We start from the raw sequence: 20,062 nt of genomic DNA on the forward strand, positions 1-20,062 counted from the left end.
TCAACTCTATGGCCAACTAATCTTCGACAAAGCAGGAAAGAATGTCCAATGGAAAAAAGACAGCCTCTTCAACAAATGGTGTTGGGAAAATTGGACAGCCACATGCAGAAAAATGAAATTGGACCATTTCCTTAACACCACACACGAAAATAGACTCAAAATGGATGAAAGACCTCAATGTGAGAAAGGAATCCATCAAAATCCTTGAGGAGAACACAGGCAGCAACCTCTTCGACCTCAGCCACAGCAATGTCTTCCTAGGAATATCGCCAAAGGCAAGGGAAGCAAGGGCAAAAATAAACTATTGGGACCTCAAGATCAAAAGCTTTTGCACAGTAAAGGAAACAGTTAACAAAACCAAAAGACAACTGACAGAATGGGAGAAGATATTTGCAAATGACATATCAGATAAAGGGCTAGTATCCAAAATCTATAAAGAGCTTAGCAAACTCAACACCCAGAGAACAAATAATCCAATCCAGAAATGGGCAGAGGACATGAACAGACATTTCTGCAAAGAAGACATCCAGATGGCCAACAGACACATGAAAAAGTGTTCCACATCACTCGGCATCAGGGAAATACAAATCAAAACCACAATGAGATACCACCTTACACCAGTCAGAATGGCTAAAATTAACAAGTCAGGAAATAACAGATGCTGGCAAGGATGTGGAGAAAGGGGAACCCTCCTCCACTGTTGGTGAGAATGCAAGCTGGTGCATCCACTCTAGAAAATAGCATGGAGTTTCCTCAAAAAGTTGAAAATAGAGCTACCCTATGACCCAGCAATTGCACTACTGGGTATTTACCCTAAAGATACAAATGTAGTGATCCGAAGGGGCACATGCACCAGAATGTTTATAGCAGCAATGTCCACAATAGCCACTCTACGGAAAAAACCTAGATGTCTGTCAACAGATGAATGGATGGACAGTGGAATACTATGCAGCCATCAAAAGACATGAAATCTTGCCATTTGCGATGACATGGATGGAACTAGAGGTTATTATGCTTAGTGAAATAAGTCAATTGGAGAAAGACAACTATCATGTGATCTCCCTGATACGAAGAAGTGGAGATGCAACGTGGGGGGCTTGGGGGGCAGGAAAAGAATAAATGAAACAAGATGGGATCGGGAGGGAGACAAACCGGAAGAGACTCTTAATCTTGCAGAACAAAAACTGAGGACTGCTGAGGGGAGGCAGGGAGGGAGAAGGTGGTGGGGTTATGGACATTGTGGGAGTGTGTGTGCTGTGGTGAGTGCTGTGAAGTGTGTAAACCTAAGGATTCACAGACCTGTACCCCTGGGGCTAAAAATACATTATATGTTTATTAAAAAAAAACTAAAAAATTAATAAAAAAGGATTAAAAGGGAACCGTAAATTGCATATTGAAAATTTCTGTGTATCTGTGAATTTGGTTTGGGAATAAAGTATAAACTGCCTTTAAATAGGGGCTTTCTATTGAATCTCGGTGTAATATGTGTTCATTTAAAAGCACCTCATATTTATGGCTATTGCCAATTTTGATTTCTTTTTTTTTTTTTTAAGATTTTATTTATTTATTTGACAGGCAGAGATCACAAGTAGGCAGAGGCAGGCAGAGAGAGAGGGAGAGGAGAAAGTAGGCTCCCTGTTGAGCAGAGAGCCCAAAGCGGGGCTCGATCCCAAGACCCTGAGAGCATGACCTGAGCAGAGGCTTTAATCCACTGAGCCACCCAGGCGCCCTGCCAATTTTGATTTCTATCACTAAAGTCAGACACCATCTTTAAACAACTTATAGGGAACTGCCAGTGAGTATGCTATTGTCTCTGAAGAGCATAGAATATAGCAGTAGTATGTAGTAATTTAGAAAGTGTTAATAAAAAGTTACTCCATGCTTCAGGTTAATAGGACATGTTTAAGTACTACTGGTAAATTGGCTTTAAAAATGTATTCCTTTTTTCCTTAAGTAATCAATATAAATAGTGAAGAAAATGTTCTTAGCCAGAAGCAGAACTAGGTTAATACAGAGTATTTCCAGGGTTAAAAATAAAATAATCTTTCTTATAGAGGTGGCAATATTGATTTTGTATATAATTCCATTTTGTATCCATTATACAAATGCAAAAAAACAATTTTTCCTCTCTTTCAGTGATGCCATAGCATAGTGTTAGCAAACTGCATTTATTTAGTGTATACTTCCCAGGAAATTGTTTTGGTTTGGGAGAACATGTTAGAATGAACTTAAGGAAGATGCCTAGGAAATAAAGGAGCAAGTATGATGTAATAACTCTTTAAACAACTCTCTGATAATATCAAAGAATTTATTTTATGATGCTTTATTGGTGAATCTTGGATCAGCAACTTCAAAGGACAGGGAAGCAGATTTAGAATCAGTATAGAGGAGACTTTTAAAAATTTCTCTGCCGTGTATTGGAAGTGTATTGGAAGTAGACACCTAATAGTAAGTGAGCCCCTCATTACAGAAGCTACTCAAGCAGAGCTTAAATGACATTAAAGTTGTGGCAGAAGAAATTATTGTGTAGTGTGGAGGTTTCATTAATAAGATTTACTGAGTCAGATTTATAACATTTGTTCATAGTCATTCAGTGAAAATCGTGTTTTGCTATTAAGAATTAAGGTCTTAACTTCCGTACACCACACACGAAAATAGACTCAAAATGGATGAAGGACCTCAATGTGAGAAAGGAATCCATCAAAATCCTTGAGGAGAACGCAGGCAGCAACCTCTTCGACCTCAGCCGCAGCAACATCTTCCTAGGAACAACGGCAAAGGCAAGGGAAGCAAGGGCAAAAATAAACTATTGGGATTTCATCAAGATCAAAAGCTTTTGCACAGCAAAGGAAACAGTTAACAAAACCAAAAGACAACTGACAGAATGGGAGAAGATATTTGCAAACGACATATCAGATAAAGGGCTAGTATCCAAAATCTATAAGGAACTTAGCAAACTCAACACCCAAAGAACAAACAATCCAATCAAGAAATGGGCAGAGGACATGAACAGACATTTCTGCAAAGAAGACATCCAGATGGCCAACAGACACATGAAAAAGTGCTCCATGTCACTCGGCATCAGGGAAATACAAATCAAAACCACAATGAGATATCACCTCACACCAGTCAGAATGGCTAAAATGAACAAGTCAGGAAATGACAGATGCTGGCGAGGATGCGGAGAAAGGGGAACCCTCCTACACTGTTGGTGGGAATGCAAGCTGGTGCAACCACTCTGGAAAACAGCATGGAGGTTCCTCAAAATGTTGAAAATAGAACTACCCTATGACCCAGCAATTGCACTACTGGGTATTTACCCTAAAGATACAAACATAGAGATCCGAACGGGCACGTGTACCCGAATGTTTATAGCAGCAATGTCTACAATAGCCAAACTATGGAAAGACCCTAGATGTCCATCAACAGATGAATGGATAAAGAAGATGTGGTATATATACACAATGGAATACTATGCAGCCATCAAAAGAAATGAAATCTTGCCATTTGCAACGACGTGGATGGAACTAGAGGGTATCATGCTTAGTGAAATAAGTCAATCGGAGAAAGACAACTATCATATGATCTCCCTGATAGGAGGACATGGAGAAGCAACATGGGGGGTTAGGGGGATAGGAGAAGAATAAATGAAACAAGATGGGATTGGGAGGGAGACAAACCATAGATGACTCTTAATCTCACAAAACAAACTGGGGTTGCTGGGGGGAGGTGGGGTTGGGAGAGGGGGAGGGGGTTATGGACATTGGGGAGGGTATGTGCTATGGTGATTGCTGTGAAGTGTGTAAACCTGGCGATTCACAGACCTGTACCCCTGGGGATAAAAATACATTATATGTTTATAAAAAAAAAAAAATTGGAAGGGGAGGCGAACCATAAGAGACTACGGACTCTGAAAAACAACCTGAGGGTTTTGAAGGGTCAGGGGTGGGAGGTTGGGGGAACAGGTGGTGGGTAATAGGGAGGGCACGTTTTGCATGGAGCACTGGGTGTTGTGCAAAAACAATGAATACTGTTACGCTGAAAAAAAAATTAATTAAAAAAAAAAAGAAGGTCTTAGAATTCTGGTGTCCAATTTATTTTGTATATTCTTTGGCTATAATGTCAAAATCCTGATTCACATGGTTAAGTAGTTATAAATAGTAACTTTTTAAAAAAATAGCTTATCCTGTTATTTTAGGATTTTCCTCAGCCAAACAGAAGTAGCACAGGAAGCTTTATTTCAACCAGAAAATGCCCCAAAACCCAATATTTTAGGTTTTAAGTTTTGGGGTATTTATTGGCATAAGCTAAAGTATTTGTGGTCTCAGCATCATCATGTTAAAATTTAGTATTGCATAATTTGAAGCATTAAGAAAACCAGGAGAAAAAAAAACCCAGGAGATATAAATTAAGAATGTAAATGGAGGCACCTGGGCACTCAGTTTGTTAATTATCTCTTGATTTCTTTCGGACTCAGGTCCTGATCTCACTTGAGATTGAGCTCCACACTGGGTGTGGAGCCTGTTTAACATTCTCTCTCTGCTCCTCCTTCCTCCTTTCTTAAAAAAAGGCATGTAAACAGTAGGAAAGATTTTGTGAAGATCAGTGTTGAATTTGTGATTCTCAGTTTTGTACATTGAAATTACCTGGAAAGTTTTTTTAAATTTTTTCTTATTTTTAAAGATTTTTATTTATTTAACAGACGGAGATCACAAGCAGGCAGAGAGGCAGGCAGAGAGAGAGGAAGGGAAGTAGCCTCCGTGCTGAGCAGAGAGCCCGATGTGGGGCCCTATCCCAGGACCCGGAGATTATGACCGGACCCGAAGGCAAAGGCTTAACCCACTGAGCCACCCAGGTGCCCCTTACCTGGAAAGTTTTAAAAACTACCAGTAACAGAAAACTACCTCTGGAAATTCTGTTATCATGGTTCTAGGATCAGCTCTGGGAATCAGTATTCCTTAAAACTTCCCCATCTGATTGTAATGTATAGCCAAGAGAGGGCTCCACTGAGTTAATTAATGGACACTTTTATAAGATCTTTTTGATCTTATTTGATTTTAAAGAGGAGCAAATGATTTCATAGCTTTTCCCTCCCTTTTACTGGGTTAAATAGGAATTACTATGCATTCAACAGCTTTTTGGCTAAGCATCTGCTTTTGGCTCAGGTCATGATCCCAGGGTCTTGGGATCAAGTCCCACATTGGGCTCCCTGCTCCTTGGGGAGGCTGCCTATCCTTCTGCCCCTACCTCCACTTGTTCTCTCTCTCTCAAATAAATAAATTTATTTAATATAAAAAATAAAATATAAAAATATAAAAAAGATTTTATTTATTTGAGAAAGGGAATAAGTAAGGGGAAGGGCAGATGGAGAGGGAGAAGCAGGCTCCCCAAGGAGAAGCAGGCTCCCCCATGAACAGAGAGCCCAATGCAGGACTCGATTCCAGAACCCCAGGATCATGATCTGACCCACATTTAACCTACTGTGCCACCCAGGCGCCCCTAGAGTGGTTAATTATTTTTAAATAAAGTTCATTTAAAGCTGAATCATGTTTAATATATTATCTTTTCAATGGTTAGAGAAATTTATTTGTAATGTGTTTTGCCGCTAGGCAAACATAATAAAACAAAAGGCTTGTCGGAAACACCTTTGAAACATCTTGTGTTTCAATACATACTCTGTTGAATCAGTGAATGAATAATGTATGTTCTTAATCTGTTTGCTGCACAGAAGTGTAGTTTTAGGCAGTGTATATAGTTAGGGTCAAGGAAAGAAAGTGGCAAAGTACTGAAGTTCGGCAGGAGGAACTTGTATTGTGGTTATGGAAGGATGGTGTCACAGTTGTTCTCTGTCTTTTCTTGGTATCTTTTGGCTAGTAAGCCTTCTTAACCAAACATGCTGTTGAGATTCCATATCTAGGGGCTTTCTACACATGGTATAGATACAAGGCAATATTCCTGTAATGTAGGTTAACTCTTAAATTAATAGTTATCTGGTTGTAGAAAGAAAATTATTTTTTACAGACTTAGAGATTATTCCATTTACTTGTTGGTAACTGGTATTGGAAAAAAAAATTTAAGTATGTGCCCTCACACAGCTGTGACAGCCTGGCAGACTAAGAGGCCATGTTGCCATTTGTTTTTTCCAGCATTAAAAGAGGATTCACGGAAGCTCAAACACCTTGAAGTGGAAAGCAGTCCATTGCCAACTTCTCGTCCCAACGTTGATGTCAACATCAACAACCAGGTATTCATTTCTCCTTCATATACCTGCACACATCTCCAGACCTCCTAGAGATCCCTGCTTTTTCCAAAGCTGATACTTTCTCTTTTCTTTTTCTGGGGAATGTGTGTGTGCTGACTTCTTTCAGACTTATTTCAAAGGCCCAATTCTTGGGTGTTCAGGAGGAAAGGAGGAAATTCGGGCAGTGATAGGAACTGTGAGGTCATCTTCTGAGTGTTTTCCAATATGCATGCAAGGTGCTGTGGCTGCTTTAAACTTATTATTTTGATTTAGCCCATCCTTTTCCTATTTCTGTTCAATAGGTATTGATGTAGTAGAAGGTGACAGCCTTTTAAAATTACAGAAGGATTTGAGACACTTGGGTGGCTCAGTTGGTTGAGCCTTTGACTCTTGGTTTCAGCTCAGGTCATGATCTCAGAGTCCTGGGATCAAACCCTGCACCAAGTGGGGAGTCTGCTTGAGATTCTGTCCTCTCCCTCAGTCCCTTCTCTCTGCCCCCATACCCCATGTGCACACACATTCTCTCTCTCACTCAAATAAATAAAAATAAAATTGCAGAAGGATTTGTTTGAAAAGTAGCTGCTCTGTCACATAAATAGGAAGAGAATCGAACTTGAGATGCTTCAGCTTTGTCCTTCATAACTTTCACCACCCTGTGCCCTTCGAGTTTTAGGTGTGGGGTGAGGGGGTGCATACCAATTTAACCAATTAAACTTCAGTTAATTGCTTGAATATAATTTAAAATTTTTCTTAAATAGCCTATAGGGATAATTAAAGTAAATAGAATGAGATAAAAATAAGTCATTGTATCTGCTACTAGATGTCCCTACTAAGTGGAAGAGTAAATTTTAGATAATGATCTAAAGATACACTTTTTTCCCTATATATAGACAACAGATAACACAGATCTGTTGAATGAATTGTGTTGTGATTTTAAAGAGGAAAAGGGACCAGCTGGTTTGTAGTGTTGTTTCATCCTTGGATAACTAACTGGAATTTCTTCAAGGCCAGTGTGATATAAAGAGTGATTTTCTTCTTCCTTGCCATTTTTCAAGCTGTCCTTTTGAATCCGAGTTTTTTTTTTCTTTTTCTAGTATGTTTTGCTTAGAAATGTCTTTTAGAAGCTGATTAAATTTCAGACTTTGATTTTCTTTCTTTCTTTTTTTTTTTCTTTAAGACTTTAGTTATTTGTCAGAGAGAGTGAAATAGCACAAGCAGGAAAGTGGCAGGCAGAGGGAGAAGAAGCTCCCTGCTGAGTAAGGAGCCTGGTGCAAGACTTGAGCCCAGGACCCTGGGATCATGACCTGAGCTCAAGGCAGACACTTAGCTGACGAGCCACCCAGGCATCCCAAGACTTTCATTTTCCTGACCCCTCAGTATTTTTCAATTGTATTTGTGTGTTTGGTTTCATACTGTCACTTGTTTACTATCTCTGTAAGTAGAAGAATACAGGATCAGAGGCAAAAGAGCTAATTGAAAGCTTTAGATGAAAGCTTTAGAAGGTTAGCAATTAATGAGGGGAAAATGTAATGGAGGACTGGAATGATCCTAAAGGAGAGCGTGACTGGTCAGTCTTGGTGGGCATAGGGTGGAGGAAGAGGAGTGATAGTCTGTGACACTGGAAGGGAGTTCATGGACTTCCACTGAACAGTTATGTGTTGCTTTTGTAAAATTCCCTGCATGTCTCACTATAATATAACCAAGGCTCCAAAGCACAGAATCTATTCAGTTATTCTTGTAGCCTTGAAAAAAGAGAAGTGTGTAGGGTTCAGTGTAGGAAAGGGAGTGTAAGACTGGCTTAGGTAAAGGACAGTGTGCCATCAAGAAACAGTCTCGGGGGGGGGGCGGTACCTGGGTGGCTCAGTGGGTTAAAGCCTCTGCCTTCGGCTCGGTTCATGATCCTGGGGTCCTGGGATTTAGCCCCACATTGGGCTCTCTGCTCGGCGGGGAGCCTGCTTCCTCCTCTCTCTCTGCCTGCCTCTCTGCCGACTTGTGATCTCTGTCTGTCAAATAAATAAATAAAATCTTTAAAAAAAAAAAACAGTCTGGGATTCACATAGCTAGGAGAAATATTAGCTAATATTTAGTGAGAGCTTATTCAATGGCAGGCAGGAACAACAAGAAATACCTCAGTGTTGTACTAAAAACTAGGAGACATCTGACCACCTTACCTTATGTCTTTACAACTAGAGTGTTGTATAAAAGTTGATTCATATTTTATTTATATGACACATTTTTAATCCAGTCTGATTTCTCTACCTCTATAATCAATAGTTCGTGTTTGCTTGGGGAATACAAATTAATCTGAATAATCAGCTTTACTAACTAACCTTAGGATGAAAAACCTATAAAATATATTGTTCTAAAGCAAAGTATCAGTTTTGGATGATCAGCTCTAAGAATTGTATTACTCAGAAGCTTTAAGCCATGTTAGGTTCAGACTAGCAGTACTGGCAGCAGAGCTGACTTCAGACTCATGTCTTGCAAACCCATTTTAGAGGGATCTCATGCCATGTGAGACCTGTGTTACCCCGGATTGATGCAGTCATTTGATTTCCAATACACTGTTGATTCAGCTCTACAAACGTGTTTGCTGTTTACTTTTTATAAGATAAACTAATGAGGGGCACCTGGGTGGTTCAGTCTGTCAGGCATCTGCCTTGGGCTCAGGTCATGATCTCAGGGTCCTGGGATCGAGCCCTGTATCGGACTCCCTGCTCAGTGGGGAGTCTGCTTCTCCCTTAGCCCCTCATCCTGCTCCTGCTCTCTCTCTCTCTAATAAATAAGTAAAATCTTAATTTGTGTATATTTAGTAACAATATAAGGTAAACTGTCTAATCTTCTAAAGCAGAATTCTTAATTTGCAGATCATGGAACTATTCATGAATAATTAGGAGGAGGGCCTTAAACTCTATGAGGAGGGCCTTAAACTCTGTGAATGAATACATATTCTTTGTTTTTTTTTTTTTTTTTAAGATTTTATTTATTTATTTGACAGACAGAAATTACAAGTAGGCAGAGAGGCAGGCAGAGAGAAAAGGAAGCAGGCTCTCGGCTGAGCAGAGAGCCCGATGCGGGGCTCAATCCCAGGACCCTGGGATCATGACCTGAGCGGAAGGCAGAGGCTTTAACCCACTGAGCCACCCAGGCGCCCTTTGTTTTATTTTTTTAAGATTTTATTTATTTACTTGACACAGAGCGCAAGTAAATAGAGCAGCAGGCAGAGGCAGAAGGAGAGGGAAAAGCAGACTCTCTGATGAGCAGGGAGCCCAATGCAGGCCTTTATCCCAGGATCCTGAGATTAAGACCAGAGCCAAAGGCAGATAGTTAACTGACTGAGCCACCCAGGTGCCCCTTGAATATATATACTTGTCATTGATCCATTTATATATTTTTTTCTGAAAAGTATATACTGTTTTGTTAAATTCTCAAAAGGGCCCATGACTCAAAAAAAAGAATGAATCATCACTGACCTTAAAACAGCTCCTTGAATCTCTCCAAGGTACTAAAAAGAACTTTACTTTGGTTAAATGGTTCATGTATATATTTTTTAATCCAATTATTTCAGTGTTGGATCTCTCAAAATTAGGACCTCTTATAAGAATGTACCATGTTTCTTGTAGATTTTACTGTTTACACTATTCACCTTGGTTGTTTGACTAAGTGCCCTTCTGATAGATGTTCACATTTCCCAGCCAAGATTGTTTTAAGAGTGGTTTCAGGTCTGCATCTGGTGGCATTCTGCCTGGAACATAGGCAGACTTCAGAGCAGCTTTAACATCTCTCACCTAAGTTCTCCTGTAAGCTGACTCTGACAGCCAGGACTGCTTTCCAGTGGAGTTGGAGTAGCCACAGTCATTACAGTTCAGGTCTCATTTGGGGTATTTAGGAATCAGGGTGTCCTTTTAATGCTTTTAGTCATCTGTTTGCCACATTTTGGCTATCCAAGGCAGTCATATCAGCAGCATAGCAACTGGCTGCCACTGGAATTATGTACTATAATAAAATAAAGTGAAAATATTTTAAAGCTGTTAAACTCAACTGGTTTATGTACTCATACATCATAATTGTAGAAAATAGATTTAAAGAAGTAGGAAATTTTAAATCTTCATTATTCACTACTAAGAGATAACTACAGTTAACATTTTTTTAAAAGATTTTTTTATTTATTTGGCAGACAAAGATCACAAGTAGCCAGAGAGGCAGGCAGAGAGAGGGGGAAGCAGGCTCCCTGCTGAGCAGACAGCCTGATGCGGGGCTCGATCCCAGGACCCTGAGATCATGACCTGAGCCGAAGGCAGAGAGAGGCTTAACCCACTGAGCCACCCAGGTGCCCTGACACTGCATTTTAAAACGAATCGATTATAAATGTCTTTCTTTCTTTTGAGGACATATTATAGACAGTAGTTAACTTGCATCATCACTGTGTTTACTCAGTTACCTGTTGGACGTTTAGATTATTGCTAATTTTCACTGTCATCATCAGTGCTGTGACAAACAACCTTCTAAATAAATATCTGCCATCATCTGATTATTTTCTTGGGAAGGAAGTAGTAGGTTAAAGTACAGGCAATTTTAAAGCCTTTATGCTTTTGCAAAAATTGAAAGATGGTAACAATTTATGCTTTTACCTGTGATATGTGTTCAATTACTTTTTTTTTTTTAAAGCTTTTATTTATTTATGACTGAGAGAGAGAGCGAGAGAGGGAACACGGGCACGGGGGAGTTGGATAGGGAGAAGCTGGCTCCCCACTGATCAGGGAGCCCGATAATGGGCCTCAGTATTGGGACCCTGAGATCATGACCTGAGCCAAAGGCAGATGCTTTACAACTGAGACACCCAGACGCCCCTGTGTGTTGAATTCTTGTTTATGTTTGGAATATAGACAGAAAAAGAAATCTCTGCTTATGTCAAGAGGCAGGTTGCTCTTAGAATCCTATAATGTCAAATATAAACAATTAACAAGTAATTTCAACTCTGAAACATAATTGACTCTGAAAAGAAAATGTCAAAGTATTTGAATTAGCCATGATTTTTCTTTATTGAGATATAATTAACAAATAAAATTGTAATATATTTAAGGAATACAACATGATGATTTGATATACATATACATTGTGAAATGATTTCTACGGTTGAATTAATATACCCGTTACCTCATATATTTACCTTTTTGGTTTCTTTTGGTTTTTGGTGAGAGTGCTTAAGATCTACTCTCTAAACAAATTTCAAGTATACGCAACAGATGATTAGCTATAGCCGCCATGCTGTATATTAGGTCCTCAGAATTTAATTCATGTTATAACTGGAAATTTGTACCTTTTTACTAGGCTTTACCTATTTCCCCACCCCCAAGCCCCTGGCTACCACCATTCTACTTTCTGTTTCTGGGTTGGATTTTTTTTTTTGTTTATTAATTTCCACATGTAAGTAGTACCATGCAGTATTTGTCATTCTCTGACTTGTTTCAATTAGCGTAATGCCCTCCAGCTTCATCCATGTTGTTGTAAATGGCAGAGTTTCCTTCTTTTTTTAAATTGAAGTATAGTTGACATGCAATCTTATATTAGTTTCAAATGTATGGCAGTGATTCTATAATTACATGCATTATGAAATGCTCACCGGAAGTGTAGTTACTGTCACAGTACAAAGTCATTACAGTATTTGACTATGCTCCCTATGCTAAGATTTCCTTGTTTTTAAAGGTAAATAGTGTTCCATATAAACATTTTACACTCACCACATTTTTTTAAATATTTTTTTAAATTTATTTGGCAGAGAGAAATCACAACTAGGCAGAGAGGCAGGCAGAGAGAGAGGAGGAAGCAGGCTCCCCGCCAAGCAGAGAGCCTGATGCAGGGCTCGATCCCAGGACCCTGGGATCATGACCTGAGCCGAAGGCAGAGGCTTTAACCCACTGAGCCACCCAGGCGCCCCTACACTCACCACATTTTTAATCCATCATCCTCCATGGATGTTTATGTTGTTTCCATATCTTGGCTATTGTACATAATACTGTAGTGAACATGGGAGGGCAGAAGTCTCTTCAGAATTGTAATTTTGTTTCATTTGAATATATGCCCAGAATTGGGATTTCTGGATTATACCATATGAACTACCTATAATTGAAAAAGGACCTAGGGACTTCCTGCAATTAATAGGAATCATTCTCAAGACTAGGCAGTCACAGGCATTAGAGTTTAGTCCAAAGCAGTGGTTCTTAGACTTTTTTTATGTGTATTAGAATCACATAAGGAAGCTCCTTCAACATTCAGATTTTAGGGTCCCACACAGAGGCAGATGTGTGGAAACCACACTGAGAAACACCAAATCAGAATAAGCACACTAATTAAATCTTTCAAATCTGAAAGAACGGCATAGTGTGTAATCCCATACATGGCAGCTAACTGTTTTACAGAACAAAAGCTGTGTCTAAAACTAAGAAAATGGTTAGAGTGAGTTTGTTGTTTAGACCAGCCTTAAATGGTCACATATTCACAGTAATAATAGTGATAAAATGTTGTTGTTGTTGGCCACTCAAGTTAAGTATCATTTGTAGTGCAGATAATTTAAAGTACTTTTTTTTTAAGAAGGCTCCATGCCAAGCGCGGAGCCCAGTGTAGGGCTTAAACTCACCATCAGAAATGAGATCAAGAGCCATATGCTTAACCAAGTGAGCCATCCAGGAGCCCCTTAACCTTCTTAATTTGCTTCGTTCCATTTATTTCTTTTCATAATGGTTTATTTATAATGTTTTCATTGTGACCTTCACTGACTGGACTTGTGCTTTGTTCTGTCATTTTCGTAGTCTATACCTGAGAGGGACTGTTTGTGGCTAAGTAACATTAATTCTAAACAAAATCATCTACCTGGCGACAGCTCCAGAATTGCAGTGGTTTGCCGGTGTAGGGTCTAACCTAAAATCAGCTGAATTACAGCAAACAGCTCATGTTTTCCATGTACGATTTCATTCAAGCATTTGTCCTGAATGATGTAGTGAGTTATTCAGTTGCTGTAAAGACAGGAAATTGGGCTTGATGATTTCTAGAGACCCCTACCAACTCATATTTCATGTTTGTGATTATTGTGCCTTAGTTTGAAACTGCATGTGGGAGGTGACTATTCTTGGACTAGGACATGACTGTTTAAGACACGTGATTTCCTCGTTGTCTGAATATGAATTTTCATCAGCACCTTTCCTATTTCCATATAGCTATAGTCCATCAGAGTTGCTTACAGTATATTTTTAATATCTAGGAGGAGGTGGTGAAGTTGACTGAGAAATGTCTTAATAATGCCATTGAGAGTCCAGGGTTGAATGCCAGAAGAGTTCCTCCTGACTTGAAGAGTAACATTTTGAAGGCTCAAGTAGAAGCAGTGCATAAGGTAAGCTGCCTTTATTTATCTATTTATGTGTTGACATCAGGTCTATTTTCTTTTCTTTTTCTTTTTTTTTTTTTTTTTTTTTTTTTTAAAATTTTTTTTTTTAAGATTTTATTTATTTATTTGACAGAGAGAGATCACAAGTAGACAGAGCGGCAGGCAGAGAGAGAGAGAGAGGGAAGCAGGCTCTCTGCCGAGCAGAGAGCCCGATGCGGGACTCGATCCCAGGACCCCGAGATCATGACCCGAGCCGAAGGCAGCGGCTCAACCCACTGAGATTATTTTTATTAACATATAATGTATTATTTGCCCCAGGTTATAGGTCTGTGAATCATCAGGCTGACACATTTCACAGCACTCACCATAGCACATACCCTCCCCAATGTCCATAATGGTAAGCTGCCTTTAATGGGGATAGTCCTGATGAAGGGAAAAGAACAGCGCAGAGACCCAAAGACACGACCTAGCTAGTGATTAGAGATAGAGAGTAGTACCCATACACATACTCAAGATGGCAGAATGCCTTCCTGAGTCTCAGTACAAGCTAGATTAAGAGGGGACAGTTGTGGGATAAAAAGTTGAAAGTAAAGACCCTCTAGGTCATAAGAAGTTGTTTTTTCTTTTTAAGTCAAATTCCTATAGAAGTGAGTCTCTAATCTTTGCCACTTTTATAGCCAGAAAAACTAATGACTTTGAGGCTCTTATCAACACTAAGTCTGTGGTTTTAGGTCTTTCTTTAGCAATCTGCTATTCCCCACCACCCATCTGCCCTCAAGTTGGCAGAGTTGTGTGTCACAAGAGTGACAGTTACAGGGCGAAGGAGTTGGCTGTGACATTGTGAAGGATGCAGTGTAGGACCAGTGAAGGATGCATGAAGTTTATGGCATCCATCTTTTCCAAAGTCAGTTTTTCCTTGGTGCTCCCTAACTTTCAGCCTTATCCTCCATAGTAAAATCAGAACAGAATTCCTTTTCACTAAATCACATTCTCAACTAGAATTTCAAAATATCCTGTTGTTGAGAAGAAGCACTTTATTCACTCTGTCCCCAAGCACAAGCTTTGAAGGGAACCTGAGATGATTTGCAGAATATTGTTCATGCTTTAGTTATCTATCCTCTCTCCCTGAGTATAAACCTAAGACATAATATTTGCTTGTAAAAGTAAATGTAAAATATGACAGTACAGGCTCTGGAATCAGACAACTTGAATTTGAATCCCATTTCTAGTCTACCACAAACTAGTGTTGTGAGTTGGCAAGTTAGTTTCTCTGAGCCTCAATTTAATTATGTTTAAGAAAGGATATTGGTAGTACCTACCTTAAGGTGGTTTACAAGGATAAGATAATATAATGTAAAGGACATGGAACATAAAGAGTGTTTAAGTGTTGAAATCCCCAATGGTAAAGCTGCATGTTGTATTAGCAGTAGTAGTTGTTGTCACTGCCTTACATTTCATTTATACTTTGGGATTTTTCTTGACTTGAGCAAGAAAAAATAACTTGAATGACCCTAAAATAAGGAGGTTTCATTTTATAGTTAGAAACCTTCCCATGAAGAAAAATCCAGGACCTGATGCCTTCATTGTTAAAATCTACTGAGCTTTTAAGGAAGAAATAAGAGTTCCACACTAACTCTTTCAGGAAATAGGAGAGGAGGGAACACTTCCCACCTCATTTACTGATACCAGTATTACCCTAGTACCAAAGCCAGAAAAAGATTTCATATGAAAACCATAGACCAATACCCCTCTTGTGTATAGATTCAAAAATCCTTAACAAAATAGACCAAGTAGCATTTACCTCAGGAAAAAAGTTGGTTTATCCTTCAAAAACCACTACAGTTCACCATATTAAAAAGTAAATTATCTCAATTCATATGGAAAAGGCATTTCATAGAAATCAGTACCCATTTGTGATAAATGCTCACAGCAAACTAGAAACAGAATGGGGCTTCTTAAGCCTAATAAAGGGCATCAGTGAAAAAAATCTACAGCTAGTGTCACACTTCATGCTGAAAAACACATTCATGGCCAGTATTAGGAATCGACCATGCTTGTGTTGGCAGTGATGGAGCTTCTGCAGTGCACACGGCTGGTAAGAATATAAAATGTTATATAAGCACTTTAAGAAGAATTTGGTGATGTTTTAAACATATACTTCCCACATGACCACACAGGTCCACTCTGAGGTATTTACCCAAGAGAAATAAAAACATAGGTTCACACAGACGATAGTACACGAGTCTTCCTAGCAGCATTATTTGAAATAGGTAAAAACTAGAAACAACCCAAATGTCCATCAGCAGGCAAACTTAAACAAATTGTGGTATATCTTTTCATTGGAATGCTTCTCAGCACATAAAAAGTAATGAATTGGTGATACATGCAGCACCATGGGTGAATCTCAAAAACATCATGTCATTCTAAAGAGATAGACACTAAAAAGGTAGGTATTATGATTCCATTTACATGAAACTAAGGACATAATGCTCACTGTTTGCCATGTGTAGGAGTTTTTGATGAGATTGCATTGGCCAGAAGGGAATGTTGTGGGGGTAGTGAAAATATTGCACATGGTAACTTTGGCGTTGGTTATGCACCTCTGTATTTTTCAGAATTCATCAAACCCTATATTAAAAATGTGTGCGTTTTACTGTATGTAAATGATACTGCAATAAAGTTAAAGAAAAAAAGTGACCCCTTCAGAAAAATGTTTTAGAATTTCCTCTTAACATTTTCTTTGTGTTCAGGAAAAAATAAAAAGTCAAATACACTGCTTAACATCTCTTTCTTCTTTTCATCATGTAAATTCCTAAAATTCTGGCATTGAATCTTTTGGGATTCTGTACATATTGACTAACACATCATGGTATCTTAAATTTAAGTGAGAGCTGTCTAGTACAGGGTGTGAATTTGTGTACTGTTGAAGTGGAAGCGTGGATTATTAATTTGGGTATGGGATGGGGCTGTAATAGGTATAGTATGGATACTTCCATGGGCAAGGTATGATTACCTCTAGAACTGAAGCAAAGTGGTATTTTTGTTCTTACTGGAAAGAAGTATAAATTTCTTGTTACTTTAGTATCCTCAACAAATATTTAATTTTTTTTATGATTTCCTTTTCTTAGGTTACAAGAGAAGATAGCTTATTAAGTCATAAAAACACCAGTGTTCAGGATGCTTCCACAAACAGGTACAGTTTTGGGTTAGACAGAATTAAATTGATGTTTTTCTCCTCTTCACTTTTCTGAAGTGTATCACCACATAATTGCAGGCTATTTGAAAGATGGCTTGAATTCCCTCTTCTGTCCATTACTTAGCTGCTTACTACCTAGTTTTAGATTATCTGGAGGTACTTCTAATTTGTCTCTCTGCATTCTCATTCTTTTACTGAATCAAACTGTAGAGCAAAAGCAATCTTTAAAGATAGTTTTAGTCTTATACATGGTGTGGGATGTATATTATTTCTATTAATTCTAGTGCCATCCTGTTACTGCAGTGGCCTTGTTCTTACAAACTTTCTTATTATGGGCCCTCACACTATTCGAGTAAATTTATTTGCCGTTCTCTCCAAGTCCCTTCTGCCTCTCGTTTCTTTAATGAGTGTTAGGCCATTTATTTGCTTTGTTAGGCTTTTATCCCCTGCTCTGTGCCAGTTTGTTTTTGTTCATCACTGTGTATCCAGTGTTCTCTGCTTTGTCGGTGCTAAACATGTTGAATGAATGAATGCTGTTCCTCTTCCCGTTATTTAAAATGTATTCAGTGAGGAATTTCCTGATTAATCATACTCAGTTCCAGATACTGTAACCAAAATAGGTTTGGTTACAAGAGAAGATAGCTTATTAAGCATATAGCATGCTTTGCATATAGCATGCTTTGTATATACAACTTAAGCATATAGCATGCTTTGTATATACAACTTTACAGTTAGTATTCAGCAAACAAGCTAATCGAGATCAGGTAAAACTGGAATTAAAATTTAACATTTTCATTAATTTCAGTAAATCACTTGGCCCACAATATTTTTATTAGAGCCTTTTAGAACTTCGTCAAAAAATTTTTTTTTTCTTTTTCTTTTTTTTTTTTTTTTTTTTGCCAGTAAGAGGATAGTGGGGTTAGAGGCCTGCCCCGTTCATCGACCTCTTAAAGCTGGAAAGAACCTAGAATGTACTCCAACTTCTAGATTTGCTTTTCCAAATGGCTATTGATGTTTCCCCATAGGACTTGAAATGTATTCTTCTTTTTTTTTTTTTTAATTTTATTTATTTATTTAATGGAAAGAGAAATCACAAGTAGTCCGAGAGGCAGGTAGAGAGAGGGGAAGCAGGCTCCCTGCTAAGCAGAGAGACTAGTGCAGGGCTCAATCCGGGGACCCTGAGATCATGACCTGAGCTGAAGGCAGAGGCTTAATCCACTGAGCCACCCAGGCACCCCTGAAATGTATCTTTAAGTTCTTGTTTAAACTTGGGTCTATTTCTGGACCTTTTACTTTTCTGTTAATCTTTTCTGTAGTCTGTTTTGTTCCTGTGCCATACAACACTTTCAAGAAATTACTGTACCCCCTTTTTTTAATTAATAAATTTTGTTTATTTATTTGAGAGAGAGCACAATCAGGAGAAGCAGAGGGATAAGTCGGCTCCCTGCTGGGCAGGGAGCCCTTTTCGGGGCTCAATCCCAGGACCCTAGGATCATGATCTGAGTTGAAGGGAGCTGCTTAACGTACTGAGCCATCCAGGTGCCCCTACTGTACCCCCTTTTAAAGATCTTTTTTTTTTTTAATTTATTTGAAAGGCAGAGATCGCAAGTAGGCAGAGAGGCAGGCAGAGAGGGAGGAAGGGAAGCAGGCTCCCTGCCGAGCAGAGAGCCTGATGCGGGGCTAGATCCCAGGACCCCGGGATCATGACCTGAGCCGAAGGCAGAGGCTTTAACCCACTGAGCCACCCAGGTGCCGTACTGTACCCCCTTTTAAAAAAGGAAGTATTGGGGCGCCTGGGTGGCTCAGTGGGTTAAGGCCTCTGCCTTCGGCTCAGGTCGTGGTCCCGGGGTCCTGGGATCGAGCCCCGCGTCGGGCTCTCTGCTTGGCTGGGAGCCTGCTTCCTCCTCTCTCTCTCTCTGCCTGCCTCTCTGCCTACTTGTGATCTCTATCTGTCAAATAAATAAATCTTTAAAAAAAAATAAATTAATTAAAAAAAATTAAAAAAGGAAGTATTTCAGGCACAGAGAAAACTGTGAGATTATATAAGAGATTATATATTGGCTATTTACCAAATGTCAAGCATAATATCTTGCAAGCTTTGTAATATCATACAGTACTACATTTTGCTGTAGTTGATTTAGACCATCTTTATCTTTTTTATTGAGTTGTAATTCCCATACCATAATGTTTTCCCTTTATAAGTATACAGTTCAGTGCTTTTTAGTACACTGACAGAGTTTTGTACCATTACCACTGTCTAATATACCACTGTCCATAATATCTGTATCCTCTAAAAGAAACACTACACCCATTGCAATCTCTCCACATACTAGATTTGCCTACTCTGGACAGTTCATATGAATGGAATCACATAATATGTGGCCTTTCATATCTGACTACTTTCATTTAACATAACGTTTTCATGGTTGATCCATATTGTATCATGTATTTGTACTTCACTTCTCTTTAGGCCTGAATAATATTCCATTTTATTAGATATTCCACATTTTGTTTATCCTTATATGAATTGATGGACATTTCTGTTGTTCCTACTTTTTGACTGTTACACTATGCTATCTATGAACATTCACATACAAGAATTTTTGTAGGCATGCTTTCAATTCTCTATGTACCCAGGAGGGTGATTGCTGAGTTAATCATGTAGTAACTCTGTGTTTAACTTTTTGAGGAATTGCCAAACTGTCTTCCAAAAAAACTACAACAGTTTCTGTTCCCATACCACCTTACCCAATGCTCCTTATTCTCCATGTTTAAAATTACAGCCATCCTAGAGAGTATGAAGCGTGTCTCATTTTGGTTTTGATTTTCATTTACCAAAATGAGATTGAGTTGATGAATGTTGAATGTCTTTTGTACTTTGGAGAAACATCTATTCAGATCATTTATTTTTGTGTTAGCAGCTTTATTGGGTTAAAATTTAAATACTGTGTGATTCACCCATTGGAAGTATATAATTCAGTGTTTTTTGTTTTGATGTATCTGAATTTTTAAAAAATCCATATTCCCTTCATTTTAACTACATTTTTAACTATGTAAGTCAGTCACAGTTGATTCATTCTTGTATTAATGGGCCGTATTGTTCCAAATTAATGTTTACGTGTTCTTCCTTATACATGTTTTGAGGATTTTTTTAGGGTGTATACCTGGGAGAGAAATCGCTGGGTCATGACTGAGCAGAATGGCTGCAGAAGCTTTTCATCTCCTTCTTCCTGTTTTTTGCAGA

The 20,062-nt window shown here is 38.7% G+C and overlaps 1 protein-coding gene across 4 annotated transcripts in view; it reads left to right on the top strand.

Moving 5' to 3' along the window:
- The window catches only part of EPB41L5 (erythrocyte membrane protein band 4.1 like 5), a 157,619-nt gene that overhangs the window by 103,832 nt on the left and 33,725 nt on the right, over positions 1-20,062 (top strand). For all 4 annotated transcript variants that reach the window (XR_006820281.1, XR_006820282.1, XM_046019079.1 and 1 more), the window contains exons 18-20: positions 6,147-6,244; positions 13,500-13,628; positions 16,751-16,815. Coding sequence is in view for 2 of the 4 variants with exons in the window: in XM_046019079.1 (XP_045875035.1) it covers positions 6,147-6,244; positions 13,500-13,628; positions 16,751-16,815 (292 nt within the window). In the remaining 2 variants the exon portion in view is untranslated. The remainder of the gene's footprint in view (positions 1-6,146; positions 6,245-13,499; positions 13,629-16,750; positions 16,816-20,062) is intronic.

The sequence above is a fragment of the Meles meles genome, chromosome 9 (assembly GCF_922984935.1).
Source record: "Meles meles chromosome 9, mMelMel3.1 paternal haplotype, whole genome shotgun sequence".
Taxonomy (NCBI): domain Eukaryota; kingdom Metazoa; phylum Chordata; class Mammalia; order Carnivora; family Mustelidae; genus Meles; species Meles meles.